At 38.4% G+C, this 24,169-nt stretch overlaps 1 protein-coding gene across 2 annotated transcripts in view; it reads right to left on the bottom strand.

Annotated features, from left to right (window-relative positions):
* ARMC8 (armadillo repeat containing 8) overlaps window positions 1-24,169 on the bottom strand; it is a 77,405-nt gene that overhangs the window by 21,926 nt on the left and 31,310 nt on the right. Inside the window, exons 4-11 of one of the 2 annotated variants that reach the window (XM_082486954.1) lie at window positions 21,704-21,846; window positions 21,506-21,603; window positions 13,100-13,192; window positions 9,485-9,544; window positions 8,205-8,285; window positions 5,333-5,408; window positions 5,152-5,242; window positions 1,450-1,510 (exon numbers count right to left, since the gene is read on the bottom strand). In XM_082486954.1, the coding sequence (XP_082343080.1) occupies window positions 1,450-1,510; window positions 5,152-5,242; window positions 5,333-5,408; window positions 8,205-8,285; window positions 9,485-9,544; window positions 13,100-13,192; window positions 21,506-21,603; window positions 21,704-21,846 (703 nt within the window). The remainder of the gene's footprint in view (window positions 1-1,449; window positions 1,511-5,151; window positions 5,243-5,332; window positions 5,409-8,204; window positions 8,286-9,484; window positions 9,545-13,099; window positions 13,193-21,505; window positions 21,604-21,703; window positions 21,847-24,169) is intronic. The other variant, XM_082486953.1, reaches the window with a different exon arrangement.

The raw sequence follows: 24,169 nt of genomic DNA, 5'->3' as shown, positions 1-24,169 counted from the left end.
CTTTTGTTATTAGGATTCCAGGAAAATCATTTCCCTTCCAAGCAAATCCATTATTTACCAGCCTCCTCTGCCTTCTCCCAACCCCAACTGATTTTACTCTTTCACATGTTACAGGTCAACCCACTACTCAAACTGAGCAAAGAAAATAAATCAAAACCATTTTGGATACACACATCCCTGCATGTTTCCTGAAGAACTGAAGAAAGTTTGATCGCAAAGGGTCAAAGTTCTCTTCAATAACTTCTGAAAACCAAAGAGGGTATTGCTTTGTTCTAGTTCACCAGAGGTCAAACAATTTGACTGGATTTACCACAGACGGAGACAGTGTGTTATCTTAAAACTATGAGCTCCTGGAGCGACCCCAGAAGAAAAGAAGAAACTACGGGAGTTGTTTGAACAAGAGGGCCAGGTTCTATACCTTCCTTCTGTCCTCACTCTTTTGTCTACTCTCAAGTATTACAGCAAGTTTTAGCCCGAAGTTTAAAACGCTTATTTGCACAGAAGCAGCTTCCATGAAAAAAAGTGTTCCTATCGCTGTAGGCTGGCAGGCACATCAGCTCACAACGGTTTGAAAGGACTGCAGTTATCCATCTGGCCCACGTGGCAGAGCCTGCGTAGCTCCACACAGTCAGCAGCCAGCGATCAGCAGTAACCTGCCTTTGCCTACAGCAAATGTTTTCTTAATGCAGTGTTACAGTAATACTTCAACATCTCAGAGAAAAAAGCGGTGTTAGCATTATCTGATGTCTGGCTGATATGCTTGCTCATCAACAGCTTTTTTGTTTTTTGACTAGCTATAGAAGTGTGACTGTTAAGAGATTACATTCCTGCAGTATTTAATAAAGTTTCCTTTACTAAATTTCCTTATAAAGTCACGTGCAGTATAAAAATCAAATTCAGTATTTCAACATGACAGTTTCTTCTTTTTTTTTTAATAACAAATTTCCCTAGCCAAAGTATGAAGCAGACAAACATACAAAAATACTGTGAAACCTGAGAAATCATCTGCTCGTGACAGACTCCACGTATAGATTGTGATAGTATTCTGACTGTAGTCTTGTGAAATAAGCTGTTGAAAAGCAAACCAGTGTCTTGTTCAAATACATAGAGCAAGGCAACTTCCACGTTACTTACAAATGGTTACTGAAGTGATTACAAGCCTCAAATAGATGCGTGTCAAACTCCGGCATATTTATTCCTGGATTATTGACCTTTTAGTACAATTCTTTCTTTAAAATTTCTTTAAAAAGTCATGTCACTATAAATGCTTAAAGACACAAAGGGAAACTAGGGAACTAACTTTTTAAATAAGAAAATCAGGACAACTTGGTACTTTGAAATTTTCAGTGTAACAGACTTTGCGCTACTTCTTCTAAGAGACAAATAAAATCAGGATAGCCCTCCATGAGAAAAACATTTTAAACAGAAAACTGTTTAACTACAGCTCACCTTAAGAACGATGCAAGAATCGTCTGTCCGTATTGCTCCAGCTCTGCACATGGAAGTAAGGCTGTAACAACATAACAACATGCATTCACCTATCATTGGGTTTTTTATGCATTAAAGTAAGACGTTGCAGAACAGCCAACTAATGTACTCCCCTTTGTTCTACCGTTGATTTAAATATATTTGTGCTTATAGACTTGGGCACATGAACAAACTACTTCAGGCGTACTTTTAAGCAGACTTCTAGCACAGGACATCTTGCTGGATCAATACATACACTGCAAATCGGTCAAAAAAGGTCTAACCATCAAACTCCATTGATCCACAAACCTCTTCGACCAACAAAAACCCCCCAAAGGAACAACTTGCATTAAGATAAAAGTGCAATATACATAGATCTGTCCTCTGCTGCACACAGCATGGGAAAGCACTTAAAAGAATCAGGAGATAATCAACATAGGGTTGGTAGTCTGACAGCTTAGTCAGGAACCATTCAAGCTTTGCACTAGCCTAGGAGATGCGCTATCACTGTGATGCTTGTCCATGGGCATGTCTTACCACTCTGCTGGAATAAGCACATCCTTGCTAATAGTGAATCCAATTAAGTCTCTGACACTGAACCAAACCACCATTTGTTCTTTATCAGACAACAGCTTAGACAGTGGCTATGACAACTCCAAGGTCTCAAACTACAATGCTGACATACAACATCAGACAAATGCATAAGTTGCTTTGTTAATTTACCCGTACACGTGCTCCAAGCTACCAGAAATACAAAGTAGTTCACCCACCAATAAAAGTGGTTTTGGTTCATAGTTTTTACCCGCTGTGCTACAAGGAAGCAGAATGAAGCTGGAGGATCACTGCTCTGCATTCAGTGCAGGAACAGTCAAGTACCTTTTGTTTCATCTTTTGAACTAAGCTATTGTAATGGGCTTTTATCAAGCCACAGTTGAGGTTAAAAAAATAACTAAATTTTAGTAAAGATGACTTAAAACTAACATGTTTCAACTCTCAATTGGTCAGGTTAAAAGTGTACATACAGTCAATTATTATTGCTCAGCTAAGGAGCAGTAACATGCCAACATACACTAACCATATCACGTTTCACTGCATTCCTGAGCAATTTCCAAGTGCCTAAAGAAAGTTCTTTCACCTCTTAAAAGGGAAGACCACTGATCCAGTTCTAAATATCTACCTGTGACAGACATATATAAAAAGACTTCTGATTATGGGATTTTAGCTATTATTTCTTGGAAGTGAAAAGACAAGACTTGACTGTTAGCATAGAGATCATGTCAGCATAGCGATCATTTTATAAACTTTTACTGTCCAAGCCTTGCAGCCGAAAGCAGGAAATACTGATTTTCACACCTGAACAGTCAGGAGGAAAGCACTCGTCTTGCAGCTGCCATTCAGTCCAGCTAGACCCTATTTGCCAGACAAAGTAGTTCTATTTCTAACACGAAGTAAGTGAAAGTATTTTTACTTCAGGTAGAATAGGCTTGGATCAGTTGGAAGCGATTTTGGTAATTTGAGGAGAAGAGGTTACTGCTCCACTTGTAGCTGCAAATCACTCTCCCAAGAGGCACTCTTCCCTCTGTGCCAACGCTGCTGCTCATGTGAAGGATCCTTACTCCATTCCAAGCAACAGGTATTAACTCATGTCTTTCAGGTCCACTTCAGTTGTTGAAAAACAAAGGAAACTTCTTAAGATAGCCCTGTATGCCAGTATAGATTCAAATACAAATTTAACAAAAGGCTTCACAAATGCATGAAAAACCCCTTCTACATCTGCATTCCAAGGACTCTACTAATAAATCAGAGAGGAACTGCAGATTAATTGACCAGAGCTGGCAAGCCAGAAGCGAAGTCTAATTTAGAAGCCACAAAAGAGAGGACCGGTGACTATTTCACCTATTACTCTCACTAAAAAAAAAAAAGAAAGGAGGGATAGGCTGACTTGGAGAGAATCAAGTAGGGAGTGGACTTAGAAGAAAAGACAGTAGAGGTCTTTGCAAGCTCCGAGGACTGTCTTGAAACTGAGACCTTAAGTGTCCTGCTAAGAAGGATGACTGCCACCCATGGACTAATCAGAAACTCGATCTGAAACTCAAGGTACTGGTTTGTCTTCTATTTTCCTGCAATTTTCTTTTTTTGCTTTTCACTGCATCATTTTCTTCCACGCTTTCAAAAGTCCACTTGAGCCAAAGCACTGCAAAGCAACAGCAAAAGGTGGGATTGTCTACCCAACTCCTTCCAATTTGAAGTGGATTAGTAAAGAACTCCAATAGACATGGGAGCATTCATCCCAGAACAAGGAGACAGTCCAGAGCCAGAACAATTCTTGTAACTCCAGCCTGCCTTCATGACTTAAACTGCCTTATATCTCAACATCAGTTAAAAAAAAAAAAAAAATCTAATACTTAATTCTCTATGTATTCTCTGAATTACCGAAGAAACACAAATCAATCAGAACCAAGTGTGCTACAATGCAGTTAATTTAACTGGCCTTCTTCACCAAGAGCTACCTAACAAAACCAGTAAAACCAGATCCCATACAGATCAATCGCGGTTGGAAGGGAACATGGGAGGTCCCCAGACAGACCTCCCACGTGGAGCAGGATTACCTAAGAGAACCCCACACACATACACACCTTTATAACTGCTTTCAGTCATCATAACCTGGCAACATTACAAAAGAGGCCATCCTACCTACCCCACTTGTTCCTCATCCAGCATCTCGAGACCTTGCACCGAGACAAGCGTCAGTGAAATTGTTTGGTGAACTGAATCAGAAAACTCACTGATCCAGGTCAGAAATAAACTATCAAAATCTACAAGAATAATCAAACAGTACATCATTGACCAAACTCTTGAGTTACACTTAATTTTAGTAGTTTATAGTGATGGGTAATCTTATCTCTTCAAACTCCTAAAGTAATTTATTCATTATTATCAACACAATAAAAGGAAAAAGGTCCTAAAGGGAGTCAACTCCCAGCTTAACCCTAGTGTTGCTGTTACGGAACTTGGTCACATTTTGTCACAGTGTAGAAAGTCATTATGAATATGAACACACAGAGATGTGCCTGCACCAAAAGGGAAAGTTTGATTTGAACAATAAAATTAATTAATAACATTAATTCTGCTGCGTGAGCACATGAAGCTTAAAGAATAGTCTATTTTAATTAAAAACAGTTGGGAAGAGGGAGTAGCTCTGCTCTCTCATCATCTTAATGCATACAGTTCTCAACACACCACAGCCCCCGACATCTGCATGAGTGCTCTGAACAGTGGTGCAAGAAGGCCATTAACCTGTACCACATGATGATATTTCAGTATTATACTTTGTAAGGACATACAATCGACCATAGCCTATTCAAAGTAAAACTCAGCATAAAATCCAAGCTACTTGTGAAAACTGCAGTTCAACTTAGGACAATCCAAATGTCTGAATACACGTTCCTGACAAAACTACTGCCCAGCAACATTTTTTCCTGTTTATGTACAGCAAAGAGTGAAAGTTATGCTAAGAGATTATTAGGCGAGAACCACTTCTCCAAGGATTTAGATAATGCAAATAATATTTATAATTATTCCTAAGATTTTTAGATCACATACTACTTTGCAACAAGCAAATATGGAACAGTTAAAAAGTATTAAATTGCATACTATTTCATTCTAATTCTTGATGAAAGTTACCATTTGGCTGATGTGAGCTGCATTTCAATGGGCTTGTCCCTTTGTAACATCTTCACAAAAATTTGCGGTAACAATTCTCCATCAACCGACACTGCAAGCAATGAAAGAGAACTCCAAGTAATTCTAATTCAGCCAGTCCATAAAATGGGTGTCAAATAAGCAACAGCAGCATTATACTTACCATTTACAAGAGTCATTGACACCTGTGGGTTTTCAAAGGCTAGAACTGAGAAGCATTTCAATGCTTGCATTCGAACCTGTGTAAAAACGTAATATATATAAGTATAAATGTAAATGCTAACTTAAAAGCAAAATTGGTCTATACTGTTGTATAGGTTTGTGAAAAATAATTCCGTATAACCAGTAAGAAATGTAAATGATGAATAAAAAGCAGATGGAAACATCTAACTCACACCTTAACTCCTGTGATCTCCCTGTTGGAATTATCCTTCTATGCTGTGAACTATTTGTGAAAAAGACAAGCAAGGATAAAACTTGGGAACTAGGCGGTCAGACATACTGGTCTTACTTGTGATGCCTCACAAACATGCAAACAACAAAAGAATGGAAGTATCATAACAACAGTATTTTTTCTTTCCAGGACTCATAAGTATGTAACAGATCAGAAATACCGCTAGTTGAGATTTGTATTTCGGAAGCCTTTAAAGGCGAGTTTAATAACATGTCTAACCATCCAGTTGAAGTGATTCTAAACTCATCTTAAAAACAAATACATACAATAAGTTTTACTGCCATTACACAGCCTCAGGTATCATCTTTACAAAAAGGATTCACAAAATGCTTCATGCTGGATCTTCTTCTTCCTGTCCAAAGCCATGTCTTGGTTTAATCAAACAGTATTTCATGGTTGCCTAGTCACGCTAGGCTATGAGGTCTTTATAGCCTCTTTTTTCACACAGGGAGTCCAACCATTATCTTCCCAGATGAAGAGTCTAACACAGTTCAGACATTAGTTTTCGACTTCACCTTCTACAAGTTGCACATATTTAAATTGTGTCCATGTCTTTCCATATTTCTGTTATGACATTCTTAGTGTGAAAACAAAGCAAAAGGAGCAAGATTTTGACCTAAAGAATCCCGTCACTGCAGAAAACACTCACTGCAAGTTAAATTTAGGTCCACCCTACCCTCTTCGACAAAAAGTCTTAGAAACATGGAAGTCCAAGGGTAGACAACAAGAAAGGCAATCACACTTTTGTGCATTAATTTTATAATATCTAATCACAGCCATGGTTAAGATCTCTTCTCATCAGCAGTAGTGAACTCTTAGCCAAGAGGAACAGACAGCAGGCTACCTGCCCTCAGAACAAAAGCCTTGTTTGACATTTGTCATTTACTTTTCAGACAATCTAATGAATACAGCGTACACTTCAAAGTAGCAGGAAGCAGAGATTGTTTATCGAAAAAGCACTGAGAATAGTCAAACCCACAGCTCAAAAGCTGTATTCCTGCCAGAAGGAAGTCAGGGGCAGGGGTGTGTGTGTGTAAATGTTCTCATGAGAACAACTGAAGTCTAGGTGGAAGTTAACTATTTTATATAATATTGCTCTATTAATTACAGATATTCAAATCACTATGATGACTACTTTCTTTGCTAGTAATGTCTACTTAAGGGTAATTCGTTCGATAATTACATGAGAAATAGGGAATGCAAGCATTTGGAAAAACACATAAATATAATCTTGAAACCATTATCTGTAATGCCACTGTAAAAGCTGTAGTCCCTCTTACCAGTAGTGAAGACGCACACTTGAAACGACATGCCATATGGGAATGATACTCAGAATCAGCTGGCTATGGGACAATCCCAAAACCAAAAGGAAGAGAGTTTACTGAAAAATGACAGGGAATTATCTTGGCAGTCCTTGACAAGCTCTTCTCATGGGGATTGAAATCCCATTTTGAGGGTTTCTGCTGTTTATTGATGTGTTCCTATTGCCTAAATCATCTGAGGTACCCTGCTGGCCTTTACTGTAAATATTGAAAAACAGGCAAAGTTTTTAAATGCTGTCTTTTCCTGTTAAGTTCTTGTTTGGCTGAATATTAAGAAACTGGATGGAGAAATAAGAGAATGAGATGGCTCGTCTTCTACAAAAACATATTGGTAGCATTAGAAGTCTGAGAATTTCTAATAACTGCGGAACACTAAGAAGCAACTAAGACCACAACAAAGCTGTTAATCCCAGGAGTATTAACAGAGGAAAGTGTATGAAGAGCAGTTTGGTACGTACACCTGGAATTTAAAGGCCTGACCAAACCAGAAAAGAAGGAAATAGAGACTACTTTACACATCTCCCCAGTAAGGTAGGACTAAATACAAGTATTTTAATGCAACGCTACATGTATCTTGTTGGTGACAAAGCAACATGAAAACTTTATCTCTCTTCAATTTCTTTATTTTAAAGCAGCCCTTTGAAAAAATTAGGGAAGGTTCAAAGCCATTAGAAAAGGTTCCGAGCCAAACATAGCTTGGAAAATTCACCTTACAATACAGGATAAAAAAGTTCAGCTAATGGGAGAAAGAGCTAAATGTTGCCTGATCATGGTGAAAACTAATTTGTACAGAAAGATAGAAAAAAGAAGTTTATCAGTCTCAGTAAGAAAATATTGAAGACCACATACTTCTTACTGGGTTTATAAAAAAAAAAAAAACAAAACCAAACAAAAAGCACCACACATAAGATTAACAAGCCCCAGGAACAGAGCACCAAATTTCCCTTCACTAGAAATTCCCATTTAAGGATTGGTTTTCCTGCTGAAAGATACTTTTGTGAGAATATTCCGCATTAGGCAGGAGATCAAAATAGACAAGCACAATTAACTGATTAATGGTATTTTAACTTTACAGAGCACTCCAATAGGTCTCGTTTTGATAGAAATCCATAGGACAAGTAAAAGCCACTGTTATTTTAGAAATATACGTTATACCTGTTCATAGTTTTAGTTCATCTGCATAGACATAGTTTTTGTTATCTTCATTTGGATTCCTTTCATAAATACATGTAAAACACGGAATAATTTTAATGTCTTACTTTGTAGGAGGTGGAGACTAACAGATGTGCGATATTCTGAACAGCTCCATGGTTAAATAAGATTGTCTGGTGATCTGGACCCTTCAAAGGAAAACAAAAACCACAATTTATTTTTTTAAAAGAACATGTAAGAGGTTTCCACTATCTGCAACTTATTGTTAAGTATTAAAGGTAGATTTGCTAACATTTACTTTGTAATCACCTGGCATATCAACTTTTCGTTTTTTAAATAAACAAGTCCAACTCTTATTTTTACAGCATTTGTCCCTTTCCAGTAATCATTTCCACTCTTTTCTTCAATAGGCAATGAAATTAGTTTTCACAAATGAAGAAACATGGATAGAGTACTCATGTCTCTCTTCTTCATACTGGAAACAAGCAAAAGCTCCTGATTTTCTCTATAAATCATATAAAAGATCCCCACTTACTAATGTCTTCTTCACTGGTAATATTAAGCATTTTCAACAATTCTAACTTCAGAAGAGAGGGAATTAATTCTGAAACTGTTTCCAGACAGAATGTGACAGTGCTTTGAGAACAAATTCACATTTTCCTGCTACTTTCTTTCAGTTTCAACCATATTTAGCCATAAATCTAGTCAGCCATCACCCATTTATTCCCTTCAAGATCTAAGTCGGCAATGGCTGATACGTCAATATTTTCCCAAGATTTAAAAAGCGTTTGGAATTAAACACAAATACTGATTTCTGGAGTAGAAAGTTCTCAGAACTCCTGTAGTATGACGAGGCTTGATGAGGTTGCAAAAGACAACGTGAAATCTCAACGGGGCCTGCAACCCTCAACAGTCTCTTGTGAAATCTGATCTGTGACTTACAATCATCTCTTTACAAGCGGATTCATGACTCTAGTAATCTTTGCATTAAGCACGGGCTATGCACAGTTTAAACTCAGCTTTTACAATGTGACAGCATTTATCGTACCTCGCTGCATTTTCTTGACTAATCTGCAAGTGAAGAAAGTATCTTCACTCCTTAATCTTTTGTTCAAACCCAGCTGAGTTCATGGGCACATCTGTACACCCTGGTATGCGTGAGCGATGCTTTATTTTCACATTTGAGATACAGCTGTAATCAGATTCCTCGTATATTCAAAATAACATTTTTAGAATATTCCTTACCTCTAAGAAAAAAAGCATAAAGTTACTTTTAGATGTAACATATCTGGTGCTTTAAGAGATGCTTCAGCTGCTACTGCCACCAAGAGCTTTCTACCAAAAAATGCAATTAAAACGGCATGGTTGAAGTAGGAAAACAACTTACATTGGCACACAGAAGTGGCTGAGGCAATGATTTAAAGCCGCAGCTATGCCAGTGTTGAAGCTGAAGAACAGATATTAAAATATGTGAAAAAAATGAATGAAATCAAAGTAAAAGAAATCATATTGACCTAGATAGTTTTAGTAATTCACAAGTATTAGTGATTTTTCCATGAGATGCAGATGGTAAATTCTGTGCAAACAGGACAAACGCATGTACAGAGGTGACATTCTTAGTTGCATAACGTACATGAAAATATCTCATCTGTACACATTGTGTTTGCATACACCAATCTGGCCAGTTCAATGCACAATCAGGTTAAGCACAAACCCATAAAGAGGGACAGTTTCAAATATAAATGTGAAAACCTGAGAGTATAACGTATAATTTCCCAGCAGCTCAGGCACAAGTTTAATAGCGAGGCCTTCTGCTTTTGATTCTCTTTGGGTACAGCAACAGAGTTCCAAGAGGCAGTCCTACTACAGTGATCTTTTTCTCCAAATATGATCGAACGACATAATATTTCAGGAATAGAAATCACACTTGTGGCATGATTTTCCATCATAAAATGTCAATTTTCAAAAAAGTAGTAGGAGAGAACAATGTAAGAATTCATTCCACAATGAAATGTTAAAAGCAGACATCTAAATGCAAATGTACCTTGGTTCAGGGATCCCGCACCAGGCCTAAGATCACATAGGAAAACATTCTCAGAATGGGCTGGGGAGGAAGCTGCCTTGATTACAGGCTTTATCCTGGATCTTTTCCAGACAGAAGATTTTAATTTTCAACTGGTGGTGAAATTATTACTTATGCAGAGATGTCACCACATTCAAATGTAAATTCCAGAACTCGCTTTTCAAATTATTCATGCAACCATGTGTTTCCAAATGCATACCTTATATTTTCAATTTGACCATTAAGAACGGTAAAGCTTACCTATTCACATCAATTTTCTGGAAACAAATCAACTGCGATAGAGAGAATCTTAAAAAGTAAATTTTGACTTGCACTTTAGCATAGCATGGACATCAACCTGATTTTAGTTTACTTATATGTTGATAGAATTCTGGCTCCGTATGTTAATAACTGCATCTGCTCCCCCTGTAAATCAGCACTTTCCCTTGCTTAGGATGGCTCTTCTCCAGGGTCAATGTTTTCCATCGGTTAATTTTAACTCTAAAAACGCAGTGAGAAGCAGTAAAAGCAAGCAGTAAAAGCAGAAAGCAGCAGCAATGTGCTAGGAACCTGAATTAAGGACTTCCTAGCTCAAGAGAACAGGTCTGAGCTTCTCCAGGGAAATTTGAGCAGGCAAGAAAGAAAGAAACCTGAGAGACCCAACCAAACAAGACTCTGGCAAGGAAGAGAAAGAAAAATGGATGCACAAGGTCTAAGCAAAGAACAGTATGCAGGAGGGTAGGAGCAACGATATGTCACTATTAGTTTAATTAATACATCTACTGAGATGAGGAAAAAGGGAAATAAAAGCATCAATACCTCTTATAATATATGCTAAGCCTTACCTAAATACAAAAGCTTATAGTAACTTATTTCTTCGGGAAAAAATTAGAAGGGTTCTCTCACTCGTGGCCTTTTCGGGAGGGAAGATGGAGTCTTCATTAAAAATGTAGTGAATACTGAAAATTTCAGGTTGTTTTTTTTTTTTAATTGTAAGAATGTACTTTGCCTATCCATATAAATCAGAAAATCCCCTGCAAATTCTGCTGTATTTTTTTGTCTGAAAATACAGTAATTCACCTTAGTCAGACCTAAAACCCAAGAACTAAACTAAAAAAGAAAGAAGGGGGCATTTTAGATTTTTGCTGAACAGCTGCATTTGCCCGGGCAAGACAGAAACGAGTTCTTGATCAATTAAACATTTGTGATGATCTGTTTACTCAACCGCAAACATTTTTCTTTGTTATGCATCTAATGTTTATTTTGTAAATGCAACTATTTCCTAATTACCATACTCATCACTCTGCTTTTCTTGTACATTCATGTTTCTATCTGTTCACGCAATCAACTTTTTTCTTTCCAAAAACTTGGATTTTTCAGAACATTCACTGTAAAAGTTGTTGTTTGAGAGAGATTTGGGGGATGGAGGAGGCATTGAAAACAGTATAGTGAGTTCGTAAGACCTTCCTTACTCTACTCTTGTTAAGTGACTGGGCACTTGCTTTGTTAACAAAATATCTGATATATAAGTTACCAGGAGTTAATGGAGCTACAAGGAAGTAACTCATTTAGAAGAGATGACAATAAGTGTTTTCATGTTGGATTGATTACCTGAAGTCACTCAGCAGTTCTCACACAGCCAACAGGGTTTGTATCACTACAGAGCTAACCCCTGGCTGTATAAACTGACTTCTATACTACCCTATAATCAGTCCCATGTTATTTTTCTTGTAAGCCAACACGGCCTGATTTTTCACCCGTTCAAGCTACTCAGCCTATTAAGGGCCACTTAGACATGAGATGCCTCACTCGTGCATTTTTTTTTTTCTTAAAATGCCAAATTCTTTTTCCAATATTAGCTACAGATCTGAACTTCCACAGTCCAGTGTAGGATTTTGTCTTGATGTTTTCTTTAAACAGTTCTACAAATATTAGCAGCTGAGTTATATTTTTATATCACATTAACTGTACAGTTTTCAGTCCTCAGTTTCACTTAACAGAAGAAATACAATTGGATGAATGTTCATCAATAACAGTTAAGGTAGAGAAAAATACATTTTTAACAAAGAAATAATTCAGAGTTCCAAAAGACCGACTGATATAAGGTAGAAAGATATTCTTCTGAGGCAAATACTTACAAATTCATAAATTTTGGAACAGTTTCATTTGTTACTATGGGGGATAAATAGCATCTATGAGCTTTTAAACTGTTTCTAAAAGGGAAAGATCCTGTACAAATCTGATTTCCTACAGTGACTTATTTTGATACAGTTACTGTATAACCCATGGGTACAGTAACTACCCAAAAAATGCAACAATAATATAAAAAACTGTGTGGAAACCTGGGGGAGGGGGAAGGAAAAACAAAAACCTCTGTGTTTGGGGTGGGGTTGCTGCTGTTTTTAAATTAGTTTTCCCGTATCAAGAGAATTGCATTATATAGCAGGAATGAACACGTATCTGGATAAACCTATAACTAGTAGAGCTCAGCTGAGAAGAGCAATTTTCTTCCTCTAACCTACAGAACCTCTTTGAAAACATTCTCTAAGTTTAAAACAGCTGTCTGCAAAGCACGTGCAAGACCTCTGCAAAGAGATGCTCACACTCTCTTGAGACTACTAGGGAAAAAAATAAGTCTTCCAAGATTTAAGCTGATCGTAGTGAGGACTGATATTTGCCTATACTGTTAACTTTGTTTAGTAGCCAAAAGGTATAAATATAGATACACACCCTATAAAAAAAAAGCACTTATTTGCATATTTTGTTTTACTGTAGAGAAACATGTATCAACCCCAATAAATCTGTCAGCAAATCCAGAGCAAAAACAGTTCAGTAATTACTGTTCTAGTGTTCCGGCCACAAAAGGCAGTATCATCTTACAGTTTCTTATATGCCAGAAAGACAGTAAATTGCATAAAGAACATGTATTCTCTTTCTTACTTTGCAGCAATGTGAGAAGATCTGACATATGTATTCTTGTGTATATCGAGACCTACTGAGCAGTGCCATGAGGTGGGAGATAACTGTAGCATCCTGGAAACAAGTCAGAAAAGAAAAAAGTATTACCACTATAATTCAGCATAGCTTGTTCACAGCTTGTTACTTTAAGAGTACTCCTGATTCTGCAGCGTTCTCCTTTCCACTGAAACTTGTATGGACAAGACCATTAAAGTAGTACAGGGCAGACGTCAAGGCATGAGTGACAGTTCTGAGACAAAACCTCATAGAAAAAAAAATAAAAAGGTCAATGCTAGTTAGGTATGAAACTTCTGGGATTTGTCTCCAGAATCTTTCCTTTGTGAGAAAACAATCAAGAAATGGGAAAAACAAACAAACAACACACTGACTGCAAACATGGTCACTGAAAGAAATTACTCCAGGAGTTGTCTTCACATTTTCTTACTACAAGTGTGATTTACTTACCTCTTCATTTCAGCTCCGAGTAGAAATGAGCAGGGAGGGGAACAAGGTGCTAGACTGAATGATGCACAGTCCACCTTGAATTCTGTGGCACTCACCTTCTAACTGATTAATGAGGGGTAATAATTTCCTTTGTCTTTGAGTCAAACACACACTAGGGATCTATTAGTACACGTGATGACAGAGAATTCCAAATAAATCAGCAAAAGAAAATCATTATACTGAAGTTCCATTCTGAAAATGCATCCAGTTACTTAAGCTCTGTGGTAAGTTACAAAATTACAACATTTTAAAGCTTTCCTGTTACTTTCACCAGTACATTTTGGTGACAGCAACTGCAGTAATGTTAAAAGAAAACGCTGGTCATTTCAGTTTGGAAAGGTGGTAAACTAAATGACTTTCATGAGATAAAGGATGCTGAACAGGGGAGACGAAAGACTGGATGAGTCTTCTTTTCCAAAGAAATTATGCTATATCGACCCTACACAAGTAAGTCAGACTCTTCCTTTTACCTGCAGGAGAATGATGAATCTCAACCCTCTGATTACGGAGAGAGGTGGATTAAAACTAGAGCAAAATCTTCATGATTCTCAGCTACTTTTACAGTAATGAAAGTAGCGCCAACTCAGTTGTTTTAATGACTGCAGCTTCAGAGATACTGTTTATGAAAAGCTTTATTTCCCAATTAGTTGGGAAATTTCCAATCACTTTTTTATATTAGCCAAACAAACATGTATAAGTCTCTCCTATTTGTATATACATTTGAGATTAGGCAAAGCTTTGCAATATTTATTTTTGCTATTTTTAATATTTATATATATATTTTAAAAATACATATAATTTAGCAGACTTATTTTAGAAAGCTTTGCTGCCAACAATGTAGCCTTCTTGTTCTCCACAGAAAACAATAGGACAACAGAGCCAAGAGACACACTGAGAATAAAAACAACTTCTGTTTCTAGTGCTTGTTTGTCGATAACTAGAGAGGATCACTGTGCAACAGCCTCATTTGCCATTTCAGCATCCTACAGAGAGAAAGTTACTTACTAGAAACTGAAGTTCTCCTAGACACACCAGCCATATATTGCATGCTTGTGTGCATAGGAAAAGCAAGGGACAAACTACTGTAAGCAGTATTCTTAGAGCCACTGTTGACCAGACCCTATCTGACATTCCGCCTTTACACATGGCATCTAAACACGCACATCTATTTCTCCACAACTTCAGAACCCAAGGGCCTGCAAGGGACTGGTTTGGTTGCAGGGCAATAGTGGACATTAAATCCACAAGTATGTTGTAATAGCGCTGATGGTCATAACCATAACGAAGTGCCCCTCGACTCTCCCTGACAGAGGGAAGCCTGCAGTGGTGCGTAAACTAAGTGGGGTTTGGGCACATGCCAAGCAGAGCAGCAAATGTCCATGAGAAACCAAACAGAAGCAGCTAACAGGCTAACCTTGCTCTGAAGAAAAACATGTTACAATCTTACAAAGTCATAGCAGGCCCCCAAAACTTCTAAGCATCTCCTTCTTTGAGTTAAATCAAAACAGACAATATACCCAGGATTCCTCTGTGGTTTAACACATTTGACCCGTTAAAACAGATTCTTGTCATTTTCTGTAAATCTTAGGCAGCTGAAGATACCAAGCCACATTAGTGTTCAACACAACATATATATATACATGCTAAGAGGCTTAGCAGTGGTAAAGCGCACCTTAGAGAAAACAATCAAGAAGTCAGGAGGGCAGTGTGGAGAGAAGAGACACACCTCAGGGTTCAGAGGCAGTAAAGATTAAAAAAAGAAGGTTCAAAATGTAAGATGCAAGACCTGACATTTTCTGCAGGGAAATCACTATGTCATCTGGCTTATTTCAAAAACTGCAACCAGAAAGATGTAAACATTGGTCTAAAAGTTAAAGTCTAATGAAATCGACAGAGATGGTGTGTTTGCCAAAGAGAAGAGGCCCAAAAATTCACAACTAAAGAAATTTATGCAGAGTGAGCTGAGCGAACAAATCTGCACCAGCTCAGTGATCCTTGGCCAGAGGAGATCCCCATGAGCTGCAAAGGATTCAAACTGCCACTATTAAAGAAGCATAGACACAGTGTTCCCTAATGTTAGTAACATATGGTTTTCTAACTACATGATCTAGAAAACCATACAACATTGCAAACTTTGGGGATGTCAGCAGGCAGAAAACCTAGATTGGGGGCAGCAAAGGGAAGAAAACATCCTTGTCCTGTTTTGGTCTCTTCCCCCAAATAGGTTGCGTTCTAATTTATAAGCATCTACTATTATATATTGCTTCAAAACTGTGTTTGTCCTTACCTTAAATTTGGTTTTCTCTCAGTCTAACCAGGAAATTCCAGATAAGAATTTATAGGTGTCAGTATCTATTCAGGTTCTTGGGGAGAAAAAGAAAGCCAGGAGAGTAGCAACTAATTTATTTGCTAAATCATAGGTGATGAGCCCACAACCAGATTTGACCCTCGCATCAATCTGGCAACTCTTATGGACCGCCCTGTGCGGCTGTCTTGTCTACAGAGAGATACTGGCCGGTACAGACCTGCATTTTTGTCAGGCAATGACTACAATTCACTCACATGATCTGTCACCTTTATCGCATGACCAACGCACGTCTGGATACTGAGTAATGCTGCCAGCTCTGAAGCGGTCCTATAAAAGGCTATGAGACTTTCTCTCCTTCTCTCAAGCTGGTGAAAAGGTTTGGCATCATGTTTTATTTTTAAACGTGAAGTGGTGGAATTGCTTCTGAAAATCAGATTTCAGTGAAAATACACAAGAATAACAACATTTAGATTATTATTCATTAACTAAGGGCATTAACATGCACTTGAAATCTTTAAAAAGTGCGAGGTGGCAACCTGGTACATCAGGAGCCACTGGAAATCAACCTGAAGCTAGAGAAGTGAAGATTTCTGATGCTACTTTTCACAGATTCTACTAGAACATATCTTCCCATATCCTTGCTTTTATCTCCCAAACTATGAATAAAAACATATCACTTTCATCTTTGAATAAAATAATTATTCCATTAAACTCTTTTATTCAACACAGAGGAATGCATAACATCTCTCTACCTGCCTCTAACACCAGGCGAGGAACGAACAAACTTTTATCTCACATCCTAGCCAGTGACACCCCCATGCAAAGTTCAGTTTCACCTAGAACTTCAACAGTGTTGATCACACAAATATTTTTGGCTGCAGTTTGATAGATTGGAGAGTTTTGGTAAAGATGTAAGTGGACAGAAATCAAGCTTCTAAGCATTTGGAAGCTCTACCGTAGAGTTATAGAACTGGGAACAGAATGGCACACAGCTGATTTACGTAAGATAACATTTTACTGACCAGTGCAACATCACGGCCCAATGGTAAGTGTCTGGATAGGGAAGTGTTCATATTGGATCATGAAAAGCATTTTAATTGTGCGTTTGTGGACTGGTCTGTTCCGATACCAAACATTCTGACAGGGCATTTCTGGTGTCACTGTGACCCCAGTGATGATGTTGTATATATGATAAGGGTTAATGAACCCTCGCAATCAACAGATTAAGAGTTCCCTGTATTATTAGATATTCTGGACTATAAAACGATATGTTTGAGAAGCGATTCTTTGGAGATATCTTTTATACACTTTCTCAGTTTATTACACCAAATCAGAAATGTTGTGGGTGTGAAAAGGTTACAAACTCTTGGGAAGTTGCAAGAGCACTTCCTTAATGCTTGTGAGAAAGTTATGTTAATTTTGCCCCTGGATTCCGCTAAAATAGATCCCAACTTCTATAATAATTTTGGTATGTTTATCAGAAAAGAATCTAGAAAGAATAAAGAGATGTGTGGATATTACTGACTTCCAACTAAATGCGAATAGTGATTATGCATCAATATGAGGACACATCATTTCACCTTTTTTCGTATTAATATCTAGGTATCAAAGGATCTTTCTAGCAACCTTAGCAAGCGACATTGAGTCTCCACTCATAATTTGCAGTTAAAACAATGAGATTCACAAATCCATTAAAATGTCTGTTCCAGGCAACTTAGGACAAGTAACTATACATCACGTGTATTGTAACAAAATTACTGACCAAACAGAATTCAGAAAGAGAGAATTAAGAGTTGCATTTACCTGCTCGGATCCCAATACCTACCTACTTTCTTCATATTCCTTTTTAACATTAAAACAAAAATTGCAAGACCTATTCTTAAAACATTTCTTTGTAACAGAGGATTTCTTTTTCCCCAGCAAACTGAAAATTCTTATATTCATCCAAATAACTTAAACTCAAGCTCTCTAAGCTAGAATTCATCATTTTACAGTTCCCATTTTTAGGAAACGGTTCCGATTAGAGAACGTTAAGCCTTGCTGCATGGGCTCAGCCAACACAAACAGGAGGCATGAAAGGAGTAAGGCATTAGAAGATGACCTGGATTCCTTCTTTAGTAGTTACACATCACTGAGCCACGGTGGAACACGTGTACATTTGCAGTGTGGTTTCATTGCTCGTTGAATACACGGTTGTTAATCAGTGTAACATATCCTGCTCGGTCCTGCTCCCCTTGTCCTCCGAATTGCTCCTCCTCCCCTTCATCGAGCCTGGTCGATCACCAGGTGACGTTAGGTTTTCCATCTCAAATCTGAACAGTAAGGAGGAATGCCTTTCACTTAATGCTACCAGCTCACCTAAGCTGGAAAAGGCTTCTAAGTTTCCTAAAAGTTTTCTAAAACTTCATTCCTCGTTGACTCAACAGCAGGGAGAAAGTCATCCTGTGCGGTGCCTTAGTTCTCCAACCTTCCTGTAAGGACAGACTGCTTCACAGCAGAGGACATACCTGCTACCTGCCTCTTCCTTCAAGGCCAGCATAGTAGCCACATCTAGCAATTTCTGAATAAAATTGTATCTGGGCCCCACTGAGGAAGGAAAATGGGATCACTGCTGAGAACATCTGTAAGGAAACATTCAGAACACCTTCACAGACTGGAAAGAGTTTCTGGCACTGAAACCATTCTTTTTTTTTTTTTTTTTTTTTAAATAGAATAGCAAGAGATGAAGCAACAGGCTATGAGTCAAACTGTATTTGACCTGGTGCTTGAATCTATTCAGCAAGCCAAAACACACCTAGCTATGTTGAGCTGGCTAGTTCAGATGTACAAAACACCTCCAAATATAATTTTACAATTTAATTAAAAAAAAACAAGTCTGCACATACATTTGCATTTCAACAGATCTCTCACCCTGGGACTCCATGTCATTCCTCATTTCCATTTGCAGGATGGTCACTAAATCCGTCTCAGCACCAGCGGCTGCACCCTTCCAGTGAAAGAAGACTCCGCAAGATGCGTTTACCTGGCACAGCATGTCTGCATACAACTTACTGCTCTGCAGCAAACTTGTAGTAAGATCTTGGTATCAGACACCAAAAGCCTGGCCTTTTTGAGAGCTCAGTATTCGTTCAGCTCAACACACGCATAGATGGGTCTTCACATTTTCTCAGCACAGATCCTAAGTTCCTAAAGGGAACAGCCCAAATGTTTCCACCTCTGAAGAACTATTTTGTCTTTGGAACTGAATATAATTGCTCAAAACTGCCAGCAGTTTCTCTTTCAAGCTCCTGTTTATAAGCAAAGGTTCAAGACGAAAGATGTAGTTTGTGACACCCAGCATTTCTGCTGAGAGGAATATCCAGGTTACTGTGGATGGCATGGTTTTGTTTTTTTTTTTAAATGAGATTTTATGTTTATTCTCTCCCAAACCTATTACAAATAGAAAGAAATATTTTAAGCCACTCTCCTTAAAGCACTTGTGCATCCTGTACCTTAACTGAGAGGTCCTCTGAAACCTCTAGAGTGAGTGTAACATCCTTGGAGACATTGAATTAAAACATAATATCTTGTCTTGGAAATAGTCCTGGCCAAGGTTTGAGAGAGAGCATTCCTCCATGCAGTCAAACCACGAATAAATTCTGGGAAAAGTTTCCATCTTAGATACAACTCAGGAACCAGCTTTTCAGAAGTCTTCTCCAGAGCTGCTGGGCAAGAATGAAAAAATCACTGACAAACTTAGTCTCTTTGCTTCCAAAACAGGATCTGGTAAAGGCAGAACTTGAGAGGCTGCTGAATAAGCTCTTTCATTCCTTCAAGGTCTGAACCTATATGGAAATGGTGATGGTCTCCCTGGAGCTGTTGTGATCAGAAACAAAGAGGAAGCGGGGTAGCTAAACAAGAACTCTAATTTCTTCCCGTTATTCTCAATGTCAGAAAAGTGGAGTGTCTGCCATAAAGTGTTGATTAGGACCATAATTATTTCTTTAATTGCAAAGACAACTTCTCAACTGCTGCCTTGTAAAATGCAGCCTGCAGCAGTGGGGGCTGTGGCTGTAACTTCCAACAGATAGGAAAAATATCTCTTCTTTTCAAAGGACCTGCATTCATTACTTTTGAAAGCATGTGTTTGGGTATCCCCACAAGACAAGCAAGAAAAGAAGCTCCTTTGCAGAAATAGGACCTTAAGTACAGTCATAAAATATTTAACTTTCAGGTGCCCAACTGGAATGGAAGATTGGAAAATGGGTTTTGCAGCTGAAACTAAAGAACAAGGGCACCCTCACCAGATGATCACTTTCTGTAGCTATGGTTAATTAAGGGACATCACATTTGCCTGAATAAGGAATGGGGTAGCAGAGTTCCGATGTCACTGTTGTGCAGTAGAAAAAGCAAAGGATGAAAGACAAAATCCAGTATCTTGGGCATATTGTTCCCACAACATTAGTGGCAATTTATGTGCTAATGCTGGTTCTTTCACATTTCTGTGCACACTCTTCCACTTCCTCTCCCTTCAAGATATCAAATCTCTCCTCCAAAGAGGGAGCAATTAATAGTCTCTGTTGAGCACTGATCCCCAGGAAGAAGTATAGATTGTTAATGGAGATGATCATCTTAAGCCCTGGTTGGATGCTGAGAGCAGGAAGCAAATGCCCCTGCAATTATGAACTCTTCAAGCCTGACTTGGGGGAATCTGGGAGCATGAAGTGGAGTCAAAGGAAGGAAGAGAGACACAAAGAGGAAACTCTCAGATCACACAGGAGAGGTGACTTCAGTGGTGCCACGTACAACTTGACTTGAGGGTTTCCTTGCTGAACAATCAAAAAATCAACTAGAAAAAAAGGCAGTGAACAGTGGAGGACAAAGCTGGCTGACTATCTACACGTACTAAATACAAAGGCAAGATGTGAAGAGCTGCAGAAAAATTTCATGAGGTGGACTAATTAGAAAATGAAATTCGGAATCACTGCACTTTAAAATTGAGGTCATGGAAAACAAGCGCTGCCTTCAGAGAGGGCTCCGCATCGATGGCTTTGCCCAGTCACCTTACCAAGGTCAGCACTAAGAGCCTCATTGCTCACATGCGCCAAGCTGAAATCAAGATTATAGCAATGGTGGAGGACATTTTCTATCCTCCTGTCAGTTAAGTTAACACGTATGTTAACTAAAAGCAGAGAAATTTTGGAGGTAAAACTCTTCCATATGAAGTGCAAAAACTAGTCAAGAACCATCATATCTGGTGCAGGACGAGTGTTGGATAAAATTTTAAGTTTCAGAAACTTTGCCAATACAGCTGTGATAATGGTGTCCGTAAATATCATTTAGAGACAGTTTTTACTCCTTAAGATTGCACAGAAGCCTGAAAATTTTAATTTTTTTCTTTATCAGTGTGCTACCTCGTCAACCATCTCATAGCAAATAATGCTATAATGTTAGGTGAGCCAGATGCCTTAAACGTAGGTGAGGAATGTTAACAGTGTTGGTCAAACAAGTCCTCATTACTGCTGCAGGCAACAAGACCTTCCACTCCAACCAACTCCATAGGTTTTAAAAGGACATCATAACCTGCATCAACTCACTGTGTATAGTAGATCCTCTGGAGTTACAGGACTGATGAAAATGGTACGGAGACATCGCAGGCAAGCTTCAATAAACTTCAAATCTGGTGAAAGTAATCCTATAAATATAGACAAAAACTACTATTCAGTTTCATTATCTTTGCTTATTTGAGTACTTTGGGAACATTTAGTAACATAGATCCATTAACGGAAAAGTACCTTGCAATAACGCTGGGATAATATGGCAGTCTAGAAGGGATTTGACATTATTCTCTGTACCCATTGCAAGGCTTCCCAGGACCACTGCGCATTCTGTTCTCAGTTCTGTGCTGGAGGATTCTTGCTGAAGTAAATACAGCAACCTGGAAATAGAATTATTTTTAGAGGAAAATTCAGATGGAAGAGAAAATTTAAGTCTAGTAAAAAAAAAAAAATCTGAATCCTGCTATATAAAGAAGATGAAGTCGTTAATGGAAAGATGAAGACTGAACAAAAGAGTAAAATGAACACTTTATTCATAAGAACCTTTTCACACTGTGTGTTCCTACACAGGTTTTACTTGCTATTACAGTAGAAAGACACCACACTGTTTTTCCTAAAAATTGTAGTGTCATAGTATTGATATCCGGGATGAGGTCTTTCAGGATACCAGGAAGATCCCAAATTTCAATTAAAGGAAACAAATCTGCAGTTTGACGTCAACAGGAAAGGGAACCTCATGCATCTTCCCTAACACCTAGGGACATGATTACCGCTATCATGCTGGCTGTTTTCTCTGGCAGTGATTTCTTCTGGGTCATGGTTGAAAAATAATTCCATCATCAAGCACAAGTATGGGGGCTGAGCGTAACCCGAGTTTCAAACACTGAGATGTTATCATATACGAACATAAAGAAAGCCCATAAGTTTTATGTGCAGGAAGGCAGCTGAATTGTAGCTAACCAGGATCACTTCAAGCCTAAAACTTGCCAAATATGTAAAATCTTGCCAAATGTGTACCCTGGGTCTCAGTCAATCTGGATTCTTTACACAGTATCAAGATAACTAGGAACCCCTTTGAACGTATTTTAAATTACATCAGTAGCACCTGAATCACAGCAGAGGTCACCGAACACTTTCAGTCTAAATTGAGTCATACAAAGAGCCCAGATAGCAACCAGATTCCTATCTCGCATCAGTACAGAAGATAATCGCTTGAAGAGTCACATGGTTTATAAGCTTAAGATGAAAACCGTTTAACTAAGGGTTCCCGCTCTACATACAAGTCTGAGCAGAACTGTAATAGGTAAGGTGACTTGGACACTGAGATACAATTCTCTCTGTATATGCAACTTACAGTCACTTTTCTAGATGCACCGAGCTAAGACAGAAATACGCTCAATTTAGTAACACACTACTCTGCCTAGTGTGAAAAGGTCTCTCCTAAAGCCAGGCATTACCTGAAGCCTTCTCTAGGAACAAAAAGGAACCAAAAGCCAGCATCTACCCCACTGCTGAAGAGGACAGAAGTAGTTACCTGGGTTAACAAATCCCTGAACAAAGTGCACCAAAAGCTGAGTTCCTAAATCAAAGGGAAAAAATAACTGGAAACACAGTAGCTAATTTAGGAATACAGGACCAGAAAAGCCCACCGAGGGAAGTGCAAGCAGCCCGACAACAGACAGTAACACAGAAGAGTAACTTTAACACACACTCAGTATTTCCAACTTACATCTGGCAGAGATTGCTTCTTAGAATCCCCTACATTTGAAACCTAAAGTAAAAGGCCAACAGACATAACTATGGCGTGTCGCTGGAAGAGAGCTATGAGATCAAAGGTCTCTTCAATACCTATAAGCAGCACATTCATTACATAAAATTCAGACTATCCCAGGCAGCAGGTAATTTACCAAGCTCTTGGAGAAGGAGAACAGCAAAATGAACCCCCAATATTCCCTAACAATTCATTTGGATGAAAGTTTTCTGACTGGGAATTTGCTGTGACATCTGCGTTGCTCTAGATGCAGGTTTGACACCAGCCAGAAAGCAGAGGTATGCTGGTACCACCCAAAGCACTTGTGTACCCTTTTTGAGACAGCTAATCTCATGGTGGAAAAAAAGCTCCAAAACGCAAACTCTTACTATGAAGATTAAATATAATTTCTTCCTGAACACAAACAAAACAGTTGCGGCAGAAAATTAACATGCAAGATGCAAACAACCCCAAAAGCACAGATATCTTTTCTCCTTTCAAGTTCCTCCGGATTCAAAGGATCAGACTGGCCATTGAGAATGGCATAGATTTCCAGAATCGTGGCTGTTTTCTTTACTCCACTCCTTCCACAAACTTAGCAAAGGCGTCCAGATTCTTTGTCCCCGCTTATCTGTTTTCTCTGAAAGGCCATTTATTCCTGATGTTTAGAAACCTCTTCTAATTTATTGTATAAACTTATTCCTGACTAATTTAAATCCATTTGATATTGCATACATATTATCCTTTATTTTGGGAAATTCTTCTCATTTCTTACAGTAACCAGCTAATGGTCCTGAGGCACTTTGGCCCAGCCTGCCCACATGACTCAGTGGAGCTGATTTGCCGTTTATTTTTCATTTTACTGTAGGCCCCTTTAATATTGACAGAGCAAGGTATATAAAAAAGGCTCCGATTACCAGTTGTTTCACAAAAGCGCGTTTCACACATCAACT

Source organism: Vanellus vanellus (genome assembly GCF_965231255.1).
Source record: "Vanellus vanellus genome assembly, chromosome: 8".
Classification (NCBI taxonomy): Eukaryota; Metazoa; Chordata; class Aves; order Charadriiformes; family Charadriidae; genus Vanellus; species Vanellus vanellus.
The sequence above is the reverse complement of the archived record's forward strand: the minus strand, read 5'-3'. Positions and strand labels throughout refer to the sequence as shown.